Genomic DNA, 19,114 nt, shown 5'->3' with positions numbered 1-19,114 from the left:
AAGAAGTACAAGTAAATCGCTGTTTCACCTGGAAGGGGTGTTTGGGTCCTGGACAGTGGGAAGGGAGGAGGTAAAAGGGCATGTGTTGCATCTTCTGTGCTTGCACAGGAAGGTGCCAGGTGAAGGGGAAGGAGTGTTGTGGGTGATAGAGGACACCCTGGTCCACTCCTCTATAAAATTATAACAGGACTAGACAGACTAGATGCAGGAAGGATGTTCCTGATGGCGGGGAGTCCAGAACCAGGGGTCACAGTCTAAGGATAAGGGGTAAGCCATTTAGGACTGAGATGAGGAGGAATTTCTTTACCCAGAGAGTGGTGAACCTGTGGAATTCTCTGCCACACAGGGCAGTTGAGGCCAATTCATTAAATATATTCAAGAAGGAGTTAGATATATTTCTTGAGGCTAAAGGGATCAAGGGATATGGGGAGAAGGCAGGGACAGGGTACTGAATTTGGATGATCAGCCATGATCTCATTGAATGGCGGAGCAGGCTCGAGGGGCCGAATGGCCTACTCCTGCTCCTATCTTCTATGTTTCTATGTTATGCTTCTATCACATCTGTTCAGCCCCTACCTTTTCTTTCATTGTTTTTCTCTCTCACATGGCAGCTGTTGATGATCCTGCCATCGCCATTTACACTTCATCTAATCATCTTTTGTTTCTTAACTTGGCCCATTACCATCTCCTTTTGTCTTGCACCATCATCCCTTTTATCTCTTAATCTCTCCTGCCTTCCATCCTATCACAGACCTTCCCTTTTGTTCTTTCCTCCCCTCCCCCCTTTCCCTGCCCCTACACTGCCTTAAAAACCTGTTCTATCTCCAACTTTATCCAGTTCTGACGAAGGGTCATCGACCTGAAACGTTAACTCTGTTTCTCTCTCTACAGATGCTACCTGACCTGCTGAGTATTTCCAGCATTTTCTGTTTTTATTTCACCTTATCTTCCTGTCCTGCTACCTTCCGGGGTCTGTGGACATGCCCTTCATCGTCGCTGGGTCAAAATCCTGGAACTCCCTCCCTAACAGCACTGTGGGAGTACCTTCAACCACACGGACTGCAGCGGTTCAAGAAGGCGGCTCACCACCACCTTCTCGAGGGCAATTAGGGATGGGCAATAAATGCTGGTCTTGCCAGCGACGCCCACATCCCGTATACGAATAAAAAAATAAGGTGCTGCTGTTCCCCTACATTTCTCAGTATCCTACCATTTATTGTGTATTTCCTTGCCTTGTAAGCCCTCCCCAGAAGCATTACCTCATATTTCTCAGGATTGAATTCCATTTGCCACTTTTCTGCCCACCTGACCCATCCATTGATATCTTCCTGCAGTCTCCAGCTTTCTTCCTCACAATCAAACACACGGCCAATTTTTGTATCATCTGCAAAACAATTATGCCCCCTGCATTGAAATCTTTAAGGGGGCAAAATTCAGTTGCTTTACGCCTCCCTAAGGGGGCGCTAATGGGGCGCAAAGCAACTAGCGACCGGGCACGGCGCTGCTAACGCCTCCCGCGAAATTCAGCGGGAAGTTAGCGGCGGTACTAGCCAATAGCACCCCGCGGCACTGCGCCTCCGGCGATGACGTCATCACCTTGTGCAGCGCCCCGCTTGCGCCCCGTCCGCAAACTTCGGTCGTGCTCCCTGATGTACCGCCGGACGCTATGTCTGATAGGATTGGCGGGGGGGGGGCGTACGTGTGGCCGGGGCGGCGATATTTAAAGGTGGGGTGCCAGGCAGCCATTTATTTTGCTGGCCGCCTGCCAGCACCTGCCCCCTTTGCCCTCCTCCCACGGGGAGCCGACTGCGATTGGGCTGCCTAGCACTCCTCTTGAGTGCCAGCTCTTTTGCCGGTACCCCGCTCCCTGGTGGCCCAGCAGGGCCCTGGTTTGCGCTGTGCAAGGCCCCTCCCCTTTAATACGCGGAGAAAGGCCTGCAGTACTGCGGCACGATGTGCCGGCATGCGTGGTGCTGCGACATGTAGCGCCTCCTGCTAGGGGCACTACCACTCAATTTCAAGCGCGGGGGCGCTAACTTTTTCGGGGCGCTAAAAGTAGAGAAGTTAGTGTCTCAAAGGGGGCACGACCCAATTTTTCCCCCAAAATCATTGAGTAGGGTGGGAGGAGGCTCATGTGTAACATAAACACCAGCATCGACCGGTTGGGCCAGATGTGCTGTAAATACTATGGCCCAGAAATTCAGGTTGGAGGCTTCCCGCGGGTGCAAGCCTCCAACCTGCACTTACCTTGCGCGCCGGCCGTTGAGCTGTGGGCCCGTGTGGGATTCCGATCCTGGGCCTGCTCCAACTGCCGGCGCGCAGTGTTTGCGTATCCCAGGGGCGCAGTTAGTTCGAAGCGTCCCCTGGGATCACGTGGGCCATGGAGAGCCAATGGTAGCAGGGAATCTGTTTTCATAGATTGGACAGGAAGACCTGTCAAAACTTTAAATACAATTCAGCCCCAAAACATCATTAAAACTTCAAATAAATTTTTTTTTAAATCACATTTTTAAAATAACTATAAATTACATAAAATAACTATTTTAAACAATAATTTAAATTTTTGAAAAAATTAATTACAGTTTCTAACGGGGCTAAAAATAAACTTTAAAGTATTTAAAAATAATAAACCTGTGGAAAAAATGTTTTAATTTAACTTAATTCACCACTTACCTTGTTAAAAGCAGGCCTTGCGACTGCTTTTTACAAGCGTAGCTCCTGGAGACTTACCCTCTTGGAGAAAGCTGAAAAAAAACCGGAAGTTCCAGGCGTACGCGCTGCCTCTCCGGCGCACGCGTTCGACCTGTGAACCCCTTCCTTGAAGGGAATGGAAGATCCGGTTTCCCACGCTTGCGCAGTGCATGCACGAAACCGGTACTTTCGTTGGGCCTACGCGTGAGTACCCAGCGCGTACTCACCCGTGGGGACCCGAATTTCTGGCCCAGGAAGGAAATTGTCTATTGTAGTGTTTAAAAGGCTACAGCAACTTAAACACAGTAGGCTATTCATCCCCTCAAGCCTGCTCCGCCATTCAATCAGATCATGGTTGCTCCGTACCTCGACTCCATTTATCCACCTTTGCTCAAGCATCAGAAGCTTCGTGGAGGAATGCAGGTCGAGCAGTTCTGTCACTGGATTCCGCACTGGATTCGGCACTGGATTCACTGTCACATGTTCTGCTCCACTGGATAGCTACCCTACTTTTTCTGGGAAATTGAAAGCAACAGGTGCCCCAGAGCCTTCATGACAACCCCCAATAACCTCATCCAAATCCCTCCTACGATCCTGATCCTAGAGTCGATCCTCTACTTTCTCTGATGCAGACCCTGTAGGCGTTGCCTGGAACAGAGGAGGATGTGAAGCGAGTGCAAGCTGGGCAATCGTGGAAGAAAGACAATAATGGAACGGGTCATCCAGGGTTTGTTTGGTGAATCAAAGTTTCCTGAATATAGGAATTGCTAGACGATAAAAGATCAGGGGCCATCTAGTTTGTGTTCTACCATCCTGGTAGTCACATGATACAATGATAAAGGAGTTGTTGATGTTGAGTCTGTATGGCCCAGTTAGGTTTAGGATCAATCACTGGACACAGACAACAAGAATAACTTTTAACAGGTCTTTACTATTCGAAGGTCAGGGCTGAACTGCCCAGCAAATCCTTGCACAACACTTATATACCGGTGTGGTCACCACCGGTATTACAGTATTACAGTATACAGCAGCCAAGAGAAAGTAGTACATCTCTTAAGGTAGTTCTCTTAAGGTGGAACAGGTTACATACACCACAATCCTCCCTTTTTAGCTTAACAGTTATATCCCCATTTAACATAACATAATAACACATATATATACAACTTCATGCAAAACAGTTCAAAGAGTCAGTCTCTGAGGAGGCCTCCTGATTCGAGTTGGATAACGCCTTTCAGGGGTCTCTGATTCTCGTTGCTGGGGTGACTCATCTAGTTGGTCTCTTATGGATTGGATATCATCATCAGGTACATTCACTTCTGAGGTAGATGCTTCAGGTTCACTAACTTCTTTCACGGTTGTCTCTGCCGTAACCATGGGTTCGACCCTTGTTCTCGATTCTACCAGTTGGTCAGCATGACGCCGTATTACATTTTCACCAATATCTACCGTGTACATCAGGGGTCCTTGTCTGGCCCGAATTGTTCCAGATTGCCATTTCTCGTTTTTATAGTCTCGGGCTAACACTGGTTGTCCTATTTCGAAACTCCGAGTGGTCTTGTTATTTATATGCTGGAACTGTTTGTTTTCAACTTCCCTCCGCACATTTGGTTTTAACAAGTCCAACCTGGACCGCAACCTCCTGTTGTAGAACATCATGGCAGGACTTTGGTTTGTCACTGCATGAGTGGCGTTTTGATATGCCAGTAGGAATTTGTCCACCTTGTGTTGTAGTGGAATCTGGGCCTAGAAATTGAGTTTGCGCTGCGCCAGGGCTTAACGCCGGAAATTTAGCGGCGGTGCTAAGTCGCGCTGTGCGCGCCAAAAATTCAGTAGCGCCGCGCCCAAACGGCTGCCGGCGCTACTGAAGGCTGTTTGCGCCTGAAAACTGGCGCTACGCGCCGCATTGCGGCGCTATTCCGGCGCTGCGGCGCCCGATGCGGTGCGGCAGGCTCGGGAAGTGCAGGCCTCCTCCTTCAGTTAAGGAGGAGCTGCCTGCACCCGCCCGCTGGCCGGTTAAATCGCCACAAAAATGAGCCCGGCACCTCGGGGAAGTGCCGGGCTCGCAGCCGAGAAGCATCTGTTCCGCGGGGGGGGGGGGGGGGGGTGGGGGAGTCCAGGGAGGGAGGCGCGGGCAGGCGGCCGGCGGGAAAGCGGCCGGCCGCCGCTCCACCTTTATGCGCCGGCGCAAAGTTGTGCCAGACTCTGTTGCCAGAGTCTTAGTTGCGGCTGCCACGGGCGAGGCAGCCGCAACTGAATTTCGGCGCTGGGGCCCGTCACCACGGCAACCGGGACGCTGCGCACACCGATGACGTCATCGGTGCCGGCGCAGCGCTACCGGTGTAACGCCGATGTTGGGCCCTAGTCAATTTCAAAACCGGCTGCAAGTCCAGCGCAATGCCCTCTAGCGCCGCAAAATGGGCGCTAAGCCCACTCAATTTCTAGGCCCTGATCTTTGCTCATGGCCTTTATTGCTTTTTTAAATGTTTGTACAAATCTCTCGGCCAACCCGTTTGTAGCCGGATGATATGGGGCAGAGGTATAATGTTTCACCCCATTCTTCTTCATGAATCCCTGGAATTCTTCTGACACGAACTGCGGTCCGTTGTCTGAACATATTTGTTCTGGCAATCCATTTCTCGCAAATATCGTTCTTAACACCGCCATCGTCTTTTCCGAGGTAGTGGTAGTCATCTTAATCACTTCTGGCCATTTAGAATGTGCGTCCACCGCAATTAAAAACATGGAGTCCATGAAAGGACCAGCAAAGTCAATATGTACACGTTGCCATGGGGTTGAAGGCCATTCCCATGGATGCAGCGGTGCAATCGGAGGTGCATTTTGCACTTTTTGGCACCCTGAGCAGCTTTTCGTCAGCTCCTCTATCTGTTGGTCGATACCCGGCCACCACACATAAGCCCTAGCAAGGCTTTTCATCTTGACTCCCCCCAGATGACCTTCATGCAGTTCCTTTAGAACTCTCTCTCTTAACTTAGGAGGAATAATCACCCTTGTTCCATACATCAATGTACCTTGACAGACGGACAGCTGTTCTCGTCTTGCTGAGAATGCCGGTAACAGTGGATCACCATGTGCTGGCCATCCTTTCACTGTCACTTCGTAGACCCTGGACAGTGTCGGGTCGTTCCTGGTTTCTCTTTCAATACCTGCATTGGTGACTGGTAAACATTCGATGATGGTCGAGTGAAATAACTCAACAGGGTCAACCGCCGGTGCCTCCTCCTCTGTAGGTAGTGGCAGGCGCGACAGCCCATCAGCATTACCATGCTGCTTTGTACCTTTGAATTCTATCTGATATTGATGTGCCCCTAGGAAAAGGGACCATCTCTGGAGTCTCTGTGCTGTCATCACCGAAACACCCTTCTTAGGGTTAAAAATGGATACCAACGGCTGGTGGTCTGTCAGAAGCGTAAACTTTTGGCCCTGCAGGTAATGATTAAACTTCTTTACTCCCCACACAAGGCTGAGAGCCTCCCTATCTATCTGAGCATAATTGCGCTCAGCGGAGGTCAATGATCTGGATGTGAACGCAACTGGCCTCTCCTGGCCATTTGGCAACTTGTGTGAGAGTACTGCCCCAATACCATATGGAGAAGCATCACAAGCCAAACGAATAGGCAGCGTTGGGTTGAAGTGAGCCAACACTTCCTCTGAGGTGATCAATGCCTTGCTTTCGCGAAAGGCCCTCTTACAGTCCTCGCTCCACTTCCATGGTACTCCCTTCTGCAAAAGAGCGTTCAGCGGGTGCAGCACCATGGATAAATTTGGCAGAAACTTATGGTAATAGTTAATTAACCCTAGAAACGACCTCAATTGGGATACATTATCCGGAGCGAGAGCCTTCACAACAGCTTCGATCTTGTCAGGAGACTTATGAAGCCCCTCCTGGTCAATGACATGACCACAGTACGAGATCCGCTTCTGAAAGAATTCACATTTCTGGCGATTAACTCGAAGACCATATTCTTTCAATCTGGTGAGCACCAGTTCCAAGTTTGCAAGGTGTTCCTCGTCATCATCTCCTGTAATCAGAATATCATCCAGGTAACATTGTGTACCTGGAATTCCCTGTAATACCTGCTCCATGGCCCTCTGCCAAATTGCTGGAGCCGATGCCACTCCAAAAACCAGTCTATTATACCGGTACAAGCCTCTATGCGTGTTGATCGTGAGATACTGGCGTGACTCTTCCTCAACTTCCATCTGTAAGTACGCCTGCGCCAGGTCTATCTTGGTGAAGTGTTTCCCGCCAGACAACGAAGCGAAGATATCCTCAATCCGTGGAAGAGGATACTGCACCGTGTGAAGCACCGGATTAACAGTGATCTTGAAATCACCACAAATGCGAACCTTCCCCGGTTCCCCCGGCTTGTTGCTCGATGAACGCTTCATGACTGGGACAATGGGCGTGGCCCACTCACTCCAGTCTACCTTAGGCAGTACTCCTGAACGTTCTAGCCCTTCCAGCTCAGCTTCCACAGCAGGTCGTATTGCATAAGGTACCGGTCTGGCTTTGAAAAATTTCGGGTTTGCATGTTCTTCAATCTTGATGTTTGCCGTAATTCCTCTCAGTGTTCCCAGTCCTTGTTGGCACACCTCTTTAGCATCGTCCAATATTCTGGACAATCGTTTAGGTTTGACATCTTTTGTACCGGAATCTACCGTTAGTGCTTTTAAGGAATGCCAGTCCATATTTATTTTCCTAATCCACTCCCGTCCCAGTAGTGGTGGACCTCCCTCAGGTAGCACATATAAGTCCATTCCTCGGCTTTCTTTGCCCTTGTGGACCACCTTTACCTCTATCTTCCCGATGGGGTATACTCTTTGCCCCGTGTATGTTTTCAATACAATCTCCGTATCCCGTAGGGGAATATGTGGGAATAACCTTTTGTAATCTTTCTTATTCATGACCGTCAATGCCGATCCAGTGTCCAATTCCATCTTCACTTGGACTCCTGCTATCTGAAGTGTGACCCAAATTGTTTGGAGGTCTGCTTCCTTACCAACATTGTGTACTCTTAGACTACCCAGTTCATTACTGCTGGCGTCTGAATCTGACTTCTGTTCGTTCGAACTGTTCTCTGTCACCTTGTGTACCTTTTTGTACTTTTCCTGCGGTGACTTTTTGTTGCTGGTCTTCTTTCCTGACTAGCATACTTTAGCTATGTGACCAAGCCTGCCACATTTTCTGAATTCCTGATTTTTGAACCAGCACTGGTTCTGATCGTGTGTTGTCTTTCCACAACGATAACATTTTACTGTACTCAAGACCATTTGATTGGTACAGAGTTCCGGTGACCGTAGCTGCATTTCCGCAGTGCCTCTTGCTGCGGCTTCTTGCGATGCTGCAATAGTGACAGCTTTATCAAGCGTAAGATCATTCTCTTCAAGCAGTCGCTTTTGTGTTCCTTCTTTTAACAACCCACACACAAATTTATCTCTCAGCGCATCTGCTAGCCCTGTCCCAAACTGACAGTACTTCGCTAGCTTACGTAGTTCAACTAAAAATTCAGCGTTGCTTTCGTCTTTCAACTGCGTTCTTCTGTAAAATTTAAATCGTTCCACTATCATCAGCGGCGTGGGGTTTAAATGATTTTTCAGGATAGTAACAATATTCGCGAAGGTCTGATCCGCCGGTTTAATTGGTGATGGAAGGTGCTTCAATAGCCCGTATGTCTTCGCCCCCATTGAGCTTAATAAGGTTAATGCTTTCTCATCATCTGGTACCTTATTTGCTTTACAATAAACTTCCATGCGTTCTACATACGTGGTCCAATCTTCGACATCACTATCAAAGGTGTTAATGCTCCCATGTTTAGGCATCCTTGCAAGTTTAAAATTTTTTTTTTTTTTTTTTAAATGGCGGCTTCCTGCGCTTGTCTTCTTCCCCCGCCTACTAAAATGGCGGCTTCCCGTGCTTGGCGGTCTTTCCCGCGCTCGTCTTTTTCCCCCGCTGACTACAATGGCGGATTCCCGCGTTTGCCTTCTTCCCCCGCTGGCTGCAATGGCGATTGCCTTGCTGCTGCCGTTCTCGCCTCCCCAGCGGTTCTCACTCCCCGACGCTGCTTTGCCTTGCAGCCCCGCTTGCAGCCCGGTCCTTTACACCGGCTGCGTTTGAATTCTCCGCGGCTCTCGTGCCTTAAGCTTCTCAACTCCCCGACGCTGTTTTGCCTCGCAGCCCCGCTCGCAGCCCGGTCCTGTACACCGGTTGCGTTTGAGTTCTCCGTGGCTCTCGAGCCTTAAGCTGCCCCAGTCGCTGCGCCTCTCGGCCTCGATTGCAGCCCGGCCCTTTCTACTGGCCGTGGTCGAGCTCTCCGCCCTTATTCCTCCGTTTTCCCTCCCCTACTCCACAGTCAACGCGGCCGACTTTCTGCTCGTGTCGCTGATCGGCTTACCCACCACCGTGGTAGAAGGGATGAACACTGCCTGTCGCTGATGGAGGGCTTCGTGGTCAGAATTCTTTTTCTTTTTAACCCGGGTTCTCGATGCCTCCCGTGCGATGGTGCTCAGCAGGATGATGAGGGTGGATGCCTCTTCTCGACGCCCGTTTTGAGGACGAAGCTGCCTTGGATGTAAATTTGCCGCAGGGTAAGATCGGACTCGTCGCCACTGTTGAGTCTGTATGTCCCAGTTAGGTTTAGGATCAATCACTGGACACAGACAACAAGAATAACTTTTAACAGGTCTTTACTATTCGAAGGTCAGGGCTGAACTGCCCAGCAAATCCTTGCACAACACTTATATACCGGTGTGGTCACCACCGGTATTACAGTATTACAGTATACAGCAGCCAAGAGAAAGTAGTACATCTCTTAAGGTAGTTCTCTTAAGGTGGAACAGGTTACATACACCACAGTTGACTTATCACAGCAATCAATCTCCATCATCTAGTCTACAACAGACCCAGACATGAGGCGAGGAAACCCCCCCAGTGGTGGAGAGCTTTGGGAACCAGAGGTCCAAAGTCACCTGCCATGTCTCAAATTTAGGGGAGTGGTGAGAGTCATGTGGAGGTTCACTCGGTTGATTCCGGAGATGGGGGGGTTGACTTATGAGGAAAGGTTGAGTAGGTTGGGCCTCTACTCATTGGAATTCAGAAGAATGAGAGGCGATCTTATCGAAACATATAAGATTGTGAGGGGGCTTGATCGGGTGGATGCGGTGAGGATGTTTCCACTGATGGGTGAGACTAGAACTAGGGGGCATAATCTTAGAATAAGGGGCTGCCATTTCAAAACTGAGATGAGGAGAAACTTCTTCATTCAGAGGGTAGTAAATCTATGGAATTTGCTACCTCAGAGAGCTGTGGAAGTTGCAACATTAAATAAATTTAAAACTGAGATAGACAGTTTCCTAGCTGATAAGGAAATTAGGGGTTACGGGGAGCGGGCAGGGAAGTGGACGTGAGTCTAGGTTCGGATCAGCCATGATCCTATTGAATGGCGGAGCAGGCCCGAGGGGCCGTATGGCCTACTCCTGCTCCTACTTCTTATGTTCTTATGCCTCTGAGTCTCCCATGCCCAGGATGCCTGTCCAATGCTGTAAGGTCAATGATCTGACCGGGGGTGAAGCAAGAGAATTGCCACCTCCCCCGATTCACTTTGGTAAAATGGGTCCCCCTCCACATCTCACCCTCACTTCATGAATGGGAGGTAACATCATCATGCTGCGAACACCGTGGTTCTCTCACCCTCTCATTCTTCTGCCTGGTACCTACGTTTGGACCTCCCTTCACAAGCCTTCCTTGCATGGAGCTCCCTACTATCTTCAAGCCTTCATGTTCAAGGGTCCTCTCAGCGATTGTCCTCCCTGCAGTACCTGGGATCGATTGAGAAGCCAGGCTTCTTCTAAGATGGATATTCCTGTTACAGGAGAAGTTGGCACTCGGTGGCCATGAGACGGAAGCCACCGGGGGAGGGAAAATCCCCAACACCAGCTCAGCCCCTGTGAGGTGCTGGGGAGGCATCCTGCATTGACCACAGGGGACAGAGAAGTTGGTGTGCCTGTACCAGATGTAGGTGCGTGTATATAAGGGGTTTCCAGCTCTTCATCCAGGAGCACAGTCTACCAACCAGCGGGACAATCCTAGAAGATTTGTTCTGTCGCTCATTCTGGGTGATCTACGTCATTCTAACCTTTCTTCCTCTTCTTCTGCAGATCAATCGCAGCATGGTAAGCAAAGAAGGAGGAAGGGGAAGAGGAGGCGACTGTCCCACTGCTTCACACCCTGCATCACTTTCCTACACTTGCACCCTCACCAGCTCAGAAATATTCACCCGGGGGAGAGTGGTAGAGTGGGGATGAGGAATTTACACTGGGAGAGTCGCAGAGCAGGAGGGAGACGAAAGACAGAGGAGTGGAAGAGGACTCGGCTGTTGCTGAGCGTAGACTGAGAAGGTTGACCTTGGACGAAGGACGAGCACACTCAAATATCATGGGCCTTGCTCTGAAATGAAGGAGGTTTGATGACCATCTCACCTGTGTGAATCTCCCAGGACATGCAGCTGATGGCAGGGGTCACAGTGGAGTTCACTGCCCTCTTCTGTGGCAACATTGGGGAATCAAGACATCAACCTTCATTGAAGTTTGAGTCATTCGTCCACCTCCCCTCTCGCAAGAGTGGCCCAGGAGAAGTTGGTGCCTCCTCAATGGAAGGACGGACTGCTGGCCTTGAGGCTCTGGGTGGGGTGGATAGGCTGGCGAGAACACTGTGTTCCAATTTCCATACACTTGGGATTGGGTTACAAGGCACCTCTCTTGGGGCTCAGGCACTAGAGGTAAACATTAGATCAGCCTTTCTCGCTGATCAGTGGCACCCGGAACCTGGGCCCAGTACTGGTGATGTGGCAGTCCATCTCTCTCAAGAGAGCTGTGTGTGCACCAGCCCACCCACCAAGCCCCTCAGACACCCATTGAAGGTGCACATAGGAGGCAGGGTCAGACTGCTCAGGCATCTGCAGCCCACAGCAGGAAGCTTTCCAGGTCTCTGCTGTCATGAGATGGGGGCCACCTCAGTCCCAAGACCCTCGCCCTCAGGTTGCACCTAGAAGAAGCACTAGGATATGAAAGTACATCTAGGTACCCAGATGAAACACAGTAATAGGGTGCAGTGCTGCTGAATGGGACTTCAAAGCCAATCATTGAAGTGATGGTGCTGTCTGAATTAGCTTTGTTCAGTTATCTGCTGAGTGGGATCTGAGTCCTAAAGACAAATGTTTGCACATGAAGAGCTTGGATTAGCCATGAATATGAATGTTTGGGAGATGTCAATAGGGGGTGGCGTTAATCTCTGGAGAATGACTGATTTGCCGATATATTTCCTCGCATGGACCAGTTGCACCAAATGGCCTGTTTCCATGTTGTAACCTCTATGCAATTAACGTCTTCACTGGCAGCTAGTACTGTAGGCTCCTTCAAGTCAGATCCTCCTGTTGTTGGCCTCCAGGTCTCTCTGCCACCATTGCTGTCAAGCCTACCTTCTATAGTTCTAGTTCCAGTCCATTTTGGGGAGCGAAGTTATGCAGTACACAGCAAGGAACAACAATGCAAGAGCATACTACGGTGCCCCTTCCAGATCCATCAAGACAAGAGAATCATCACTTCTGTACACACTAGTCCTTTCTATGACAACTCTGATGACTGTATCTCATAGTGATGATATTGAGCAGCTGAGGTGGGCATTCAAAGTGCAGTCTTTAGCAAGGGTAGCACCAATTTGTTGATGCTAGTCACATATCAGTCAGTAGTTGAAGGAATGGAAATCTTTTCTGTTAAAGAACTGAAGGGCTCTCTCATGCTGCTGCCATGGTGTCCTTTGCAAATACATGGCTTCCTAAAGAGAACATCCATCAGTTGACGTACACGGGACTGGACTACCTCCTGCCATAAGTCCCCAGGAAAGGGAGGATCTCCAATGGGAAATGGCCTGGAAAAAGCCAGTGGCATAAAGGTTAAGGGGGGGGTGCTCACTTTGACTGATACTGAGAAACTATTTCCTCTGTTGGGGAAATCCGGAACAAGTGAGGATAATCTTAAAATTAGAGCTAGGGCGTTCAGGAGTGAAATCAGGGAGCACTTTTTCAGATAAAGTGCAGTGGAAATCTGGAACTTCCTCCCCCAAAAGGCTGTAGATGCTGGGGATCAATTGGCGTTTTCAAGACTGAGCTTGATGGATTAGTGTTTGGTAAGGGCATCAAGGAATATGGACCAAAGGCAGATAAATGGAGTTGAGATACAGATCAGCCACGATCTCATTGAATGGTGGAACAGGCTCGAGGGGCTGAATGGCCTATGTTCCTACTCTCATTTTGAAATGCAACTTTTTCTTCAGCTTGGCCTATTGAGTTCTGTGCTGATATTGTGATTCTTTTGCAGATATCAGCACTTTTAATTCAACATTCTGCAGAGAGAAAGCAGATGGAAGCTTTGCCGACCCCATCAATCCCAACATGTTCTACCAGTGTGTCGCAGGAACAGCTTTCCAGAAGGCATGCCAGGCCAATTTGGTTTACGATGCAATATCGAACGCTTGTGTCTGGCCATATAGTACCCCAACAACAGCACTGCCGCAGATAGCAGGAAGTACCCAAGGTAACTGGAGAAATGGGGCTGGGGGGCAGGGGTGGAAATACAGAAAATGTTCAATGTCCCATCAACAAACTCACTCCTCTTCTGTAATCTATGGTGGCTTCCATAGAGTAACATAATGAAAAAGAAAAAAATAGATTAAAAAAAGAAACTTTGGGATTAAATTGATAGCAAACAAGATACTTTACACAACCAGGTATATTTTGTGTCCAACCTCTAACACTCAAAATTAGATGTTCAAAATTATGAAGGGTTCTGATAGAGTAAATAAGGAGAAACTGTTTCCACTGGTGGGGGGGAAGGGGGGGGGGGGGCGGCGGTCAGTAACCAGAGGACACAGATTTAAGATAATTGGGAAAAGAACCAGAGGGGAGACGAGGATTTTTTTTTTACGCAGCAAGTTGTGATCTGGAATGCGCTGCCTGAAGGGGCGGTGGAAACAGATTCAGCAGTAACTTTCAAAAGGGAATTGGATAAATACTTGAAAAGGAAACATTTTCAGGGTTCTGGGGAAAGAGCAGGGCCAGTGGGACTGATTGGAGAGCTCTTTCTAAGAGTCGGCACGGGCACGATGGACTCCGTCTGTGCTGTAAGTTTCTGTGATTCTCTCCAGTAATACTTAAATGTCAAATGCTTCTACATTAAGTCTGGCTTATCTACTGCTCTGGTTCAAAACTCCTTCTGTAGTTTTGGATCTGAGTGTCTAAGAATGTGTCTGGGTACATAGAACAATGAAGATCTAATTTCTGATCCTTTCGCTTGCCTGATACAGATCCCAGTGCACTGACTTTGTTCAGGTGTTTCCAGTGTATGTTTGTGATGTTGTGACTCTCTTGTAGGGACTACCACCAGGAAACCAAACATCTGCTGTGGGAAAGATGATGGACTATATCCAAACCCAAAGGATGAGTCTAGTTTCCTCCAGTGTGCATCAGAAATAACCTTTTATATGTCATGCCCTGCTAATTTGGTTTTCAACCCACAAGTGAATGTGTGTGACTGGCCAACGAATGCCTCCGAGTAGCAGCATAGAACACATTTGTCCTTCACGGTAAGTTAATTGACTGTAATAGCTAACCTTTGAATGTCATATTTCTTCAATAACTGGACTGCTATGTGGAGTTTGTTTATTTGGTTGAAATTGGGTAGCAACGACAGACCTGGATTCAAAACAATAATCCAGAGCTCTCAACCAGTAAACGAGCCCTATAGCCCAAGCAGTGCTGCGTCTGATCTCTAATCTGTACTGCGTTGAGCTCAGTGGTCTCGCTCTCACCCCTGAATCAGAAGGCTGTAAGTTCAAGTCCCACTCCAGACACTTGAGCACAAAATCTAGGCTGGTACTTTCAGTGCAGTACTGAGGGAGCTCTGTACTGTTGGAAGTGCTGTCCTTCAGGTGAGATGTTATCAAAATCCACGACAAGGCCTTGGACAACGTGGACCACTTTCCATACTTTGGGAGCGTACTGTCAACAAGGGCAGACGTCGACGACGAAGTTCAACACCGCCTTCAGTGTGCCAGTGCAGCCTTCGGTCGCCTGAGGAAGAGTGTGTTTGAAGACCAGGACCTCAAACCCGGCACTAAGCTCATGGTCTACAGAACAGCAGTGATACCCGCCCTGCTGTATGCCTCAGAGATATGGACCATGTACAGCAGGCACCTCAAAGCACTGGAGAGGTACCAGCAATGCTGCCTCCGCAAGATCCTGCAAATCCATTGGCAGGATAGGCGCACCAATGTCAGTGTTCTTGCTCAGGCCAACATCCCCAGCATCGAAGCTTTGACCACGCTCGATCAGCTCCAATGGGCGGGTCACATTGTCCGCATGCCCGATACGAGACTCCCAAAGCAAGCGCTCTACTCGGAGCTCCGGCACGTCAAGAGAGCCCCAGGTGGGCAGAGGAAAGGCTTCAAGGACACCCTCGAAGCCTCCTTGAAAAAGTGTAACATCCCCACCGACACCTGAGAATCCCTGGCCCAAGACCACACAAAGTGGAGAAGCATCCGGGAAGGCGCTGAACACCTCAAGTCTCTTCGCCAGGAGCAAGCGGAAGCCAAGCACAGGCAGCGCAAGGAGCGCACGTCAACCCAAGCACCCCACCCACCCGCCCCATCAACCACCGTCTGCCCCACCTGTGACAGAGACTGTAGGTCCCACATTGGACTCATCAGTCACCTGAGAACTCATTTTTAATGTGGAAGCAAGTCATCCTCGGTTCCGAGGGACTGCCTAAGAAGAGATGTTAAGCTGAGGCCCCACCTGCCCTCTCAGGTAGATGTACATGGAGTGGGGGCAGGAGTGGCAGCACGGTGGCATAGTGGTTAGCACTGTTGCCTCACAGCGCCAGGGACACGGGTTCGAATCCGGCCTCGGGTGACTGTCTGTGTGGAGTTTGCACATTCTCCCCGTGTTTGCGTGGGTTTTCTCCGGGTGCTCCGGTTTCCTCCCACAGTCCAAAGATGTGCGGGTTAGGTTGATTGGCTATGATAAATTGACCCTTAGTGTTAGGGGGATTAAATACGTGGGGTTACGGGGATAGGGTGGGATATGTGTTGGTGTAGGGGTTACGGGGATCGGGTGGGATATGTGTCGGTGCAGGCTCGATGGGCCGAAATGGCCTCTATCTGCACTGTGGGGTTTCTGTGATTTCTCTGATTCTGTGAATGTTATGGAAGCAAAAGAGTCAATCTTTGTGATGGAGGAGAAATTTCTAGATAGCATAGTGGAATTAACAGTATAAGAGAGGACATAAAATTGGGAATATGTGGTGTATAGAACAATAAAAATGTCAATTTTGGTGGTTTTGAAGTCCAGTTGTGGACAGCCAGATACAGCTTGTTTCATGGGGTTTCTGTCTGTATATTGCTGATGTTGTGATTCTCTTTTAGGGCCCAGCGCTGTGAATTCAATTTTCTGCAGTTGGAAATCTGACAGACCATATCCAAACGCAGCCTATCTTCTGCTACAGCTCGTTAGAGATGTCACTGCTAATATAGACTATTGCAGCTCTGACAGGATTCTCCAGTAGGGAAGGGAGTCTCTGGTAAGGCTCCCAGACTCTATCGTGGACGTATCTTCTTGTACCTTTTTTTCAGAAGTTGTGATTGGTCAGTTCACTCCATGTCTAATTGGGTCTGACTTTGGGGTCTCTTGGGGTCAGGGGTCTGAAAGGTTGTTCTAAATCTCAATTTTGATAGATTAGAGTGTGCAGTGGGAAATGGTTAACTCCCTAAACAGCACATCCTCCAAATTTAGCGGATTAAGATCAATAAATAACCTTTCTGTTGGGGAATTATTGCTGTACCTCCATGTGCCATGTTTTGTGCAACACAATAGGAGCTGTAATCGGGTCTGATTATTGGAAATATGTCTCTGTGATTGTAAAGTGATTACTCTGAAACCTATATTCAAATAAAAGATCAGTGATTGATTTTTATGGCGTAATGTGCTTCATTTCAATTCATTGGCCTAGAAATTGGATCGCGCAGTGTCCCTTTATCAAGCTCCTGGCTCCCAAAACTGCGGTGCTTCCCGATATCATGGGGTTACCAGACCCCTTATATACTCCTTCCTGGTACAGGCCCCCTCGGTGCCCCTTCGCGGTGCTGGCCCCCTTGGTGCCCCTTCGTGGTACAGGCCCCCTCGGTGCCCCCTTCGCGGTGCTGGCCCCCTTGGTGCCCCTTCCTGGTACAGGCCCCCTCGGTGCCCCCTTCGCGGTGCTGGCCCCCTTGGTGCCCCTTCCTGGTACAGGCCCCCTCGGTGCCCCTTCGCGGTGCTGGCCCCCTTGGTGCCCCTTCGCGGTACAGGCCCCCTCGGTGCCCCCTTCGTGGTGCTGGCCCCCTCGGTGCCCCTTCGTGGTACAGGCCCCCTCGGTGCCCCTTCGCGGTACAGGCCCCTTCGGTGCCCCTTCGCGGTGCAGGCCCCCTCGGTGCCCCTTCGCAGTACAGGCCCTCTCGGTGCCCCTTCGCGGTGCTGGCCCTCTCGGTGCCCCTTCGCGGTGCTGGCCCTCTCGGTGCCCCTTCGCGGTGCTGGCCCCCTCGGTGCCCCTTCGTGGTGCTGGCCCCCTCGGTGCCCCTTCACGGTGCTGGCCCCCTCGGTGCCCCTTCGTGGTGCTGGCCCCCTCGGTGCCCCTTCGCGGTGCTGGCCCCCTCGGTGCCCCTTCGCGGTGCTGGCCCCCTCGGTGCCCCTTCGCGGTGCTGGCCCCCTCGGTGCAAGTGCCTGCCATTCGCATGTTAATCAAGGAGCTTTGGCACAGTTAGTGATGGAGGTTTCAGACTGGCGTCTTCTGAAGCTTATGCCAGGTTGTGCCCCCTCACCCCGTGTGGATTTTCTGACCCAGTGACGATGGAGAAACAGGCAATCCTGGTGAGTTAAAGAATTACTGAGATTGAGCTTATATCTACACCTAGATGGACAATACCAGAAGACTTGCTCTGAACCTATCAATTCTGAGATTACTGTCATGTGATCTTTATGTGTCATATGAAACTATACTGGTAGATGGTGACGTTGTATCACATATACTCCATTCTCACTGGAATGTAAATGTCATTATTACATAGAATTACATAACATTTATGGCACAGAAACAGGCTATTCGGCCCAGCTGGTCTGTGCTGGTGTTTATGTTCCACATGAGCCTCTTCTCCCACCCCTCTTCATCTCACCCAATCAGCATATCTTTCTAATCCTTTCTCCCCCATGTGTTTATCTAGCTTCCCCTTAAATACATCGATACTATTCGCCTCAGCCACTCCCTGTGGTAGCGAGTTCCACATTCTCCCCACTCTCTGGGTAAAGAAGTTTCTCCTGAATTCCCGATTGGTTTTATTAGTTACAATCTTATATTTATTAATACTGATTTCTGTATTACATAGAATGAGATAAAATATACAGCATAGAAACAGGCAATTCAGCCCAACCAGTCCATGCCGGGGTTTACGCTCCACTCGAGCCTCCTCCCGTCTTTCCTCACCTAACTCTATCAGCATAACCTTCTATTTTTTTCTTCTTCTGTAGCTTTCTTTTTATTCATTCTCGGGATGTGGGCGTCGTTGGAAAGGCCAGCATTTATTGCCCATCCCTAATTGCGCTTGAGAAGGTGGTGGTGAGCCGCCTTCTTGAACCGCTGCAGTCCGTGTGGTGAAGAGCAGAGAAGGAATTATCATGATGTGTCTTATGTTAGTTTCTGACGGCCGACCCTTAGAGCAGAGAAGGCTAAGAGGAGATTTGATCGAGGTGTTTAAAATATGATGGGTTTAGATAGAGTAAATAAAGAGAAACTGTTTCCAATGGCTGAAGGATCAATAACAAGAGGACACAGATTTAAGGTGATTGGCAAAAGAACCAGAGGGGAGATGAGGAAACATTTTTTTAATGCAGCGAGTTGTTATGATCTGTAATGCACAGCGTGATAGGGTGATGGATACAGATTCAATAGTAGACTTCAAAAGGCAATTGGATAAATACTTGAAGGAGAAAAGTTTGCAGGGCAATGGGGCAAGAGCTTGGGCTGCACTTAATGGTCCCTCTGAGAACCCTGCGGGTGTTATTTTGGTCAAAGGGTGAAAAGAGGCACTAAATGGGTGCTGCGCTAATAAGAAACGCCTGTTTGTAAGTCTGGATCTAGCAGGCAATTTTCGGGCTGATTGATGATAATCATGATTTGAACTTCCATTTTTTAATTAATTCATGGAATGTGGGTGTCGCTGGCAAGGCCAGCATTTATTGCCCATTCCTAATTGCCCTTGAGAAGGTGGTGGTCAGTCGGCTTCTGAATCGCTGCAGTCCGTGTGGTGAAGGTACTCCCACAGTGC

The 19,114-nt window shown here is 49.4% G+C and overlaps 1 protein-coding gene across 1 annotated transcript in view; it reads left to right on the top strand.

Moving 5' to 3' along the window:
- Positions 1-16,726, top strand: part of LOC147116889 (uncharacterized) — a 59,775-nt gene extending 43,049 nt beyond the window's left edge. Inside the window, exons 8-10 of the mRNA XM_085987186.1 lie at positions 13,084-13,299; positions 14,136-14,347; positions 16,187-16,726. Coding sequence (XP_085843312.1) covers positions 13,084-13,299; positions 14,136-14,320 — 401 coding nt within the window. The 3' untranslated portion in view covers positions 14,321-14,347; positions 16,187-16,726. The remainder of the gene's footprint in view (positions 1-13,083; positions 13,300-14,135; positions 14,348-16,186) is intronic.
- The last annotated feature ends 2,388 nt before the right edge of the window (positions 16,727-19,114 follow it).

The sequence above is a fragment of the Somniosus microcephalus genome, chromosome 5 (genome assembly GCF_052327205.1).
Source record: "Somniosus microcephalus isolate GS21.2 chromosome 5, FLI_Smic_1.0, whole genome shotgun sequence".
NCBI lineage: Eukaryota > Metazoa > Chordata > Chondrichthyes > Squaliformes > Somniosidae > Somniosus > Somniosus microcephalus.
The sequence above is the reverse complement of the archived record's forward strand: the minus strand, read 5'-3'. Positions and strand labels throughout refer to the sequence as shown.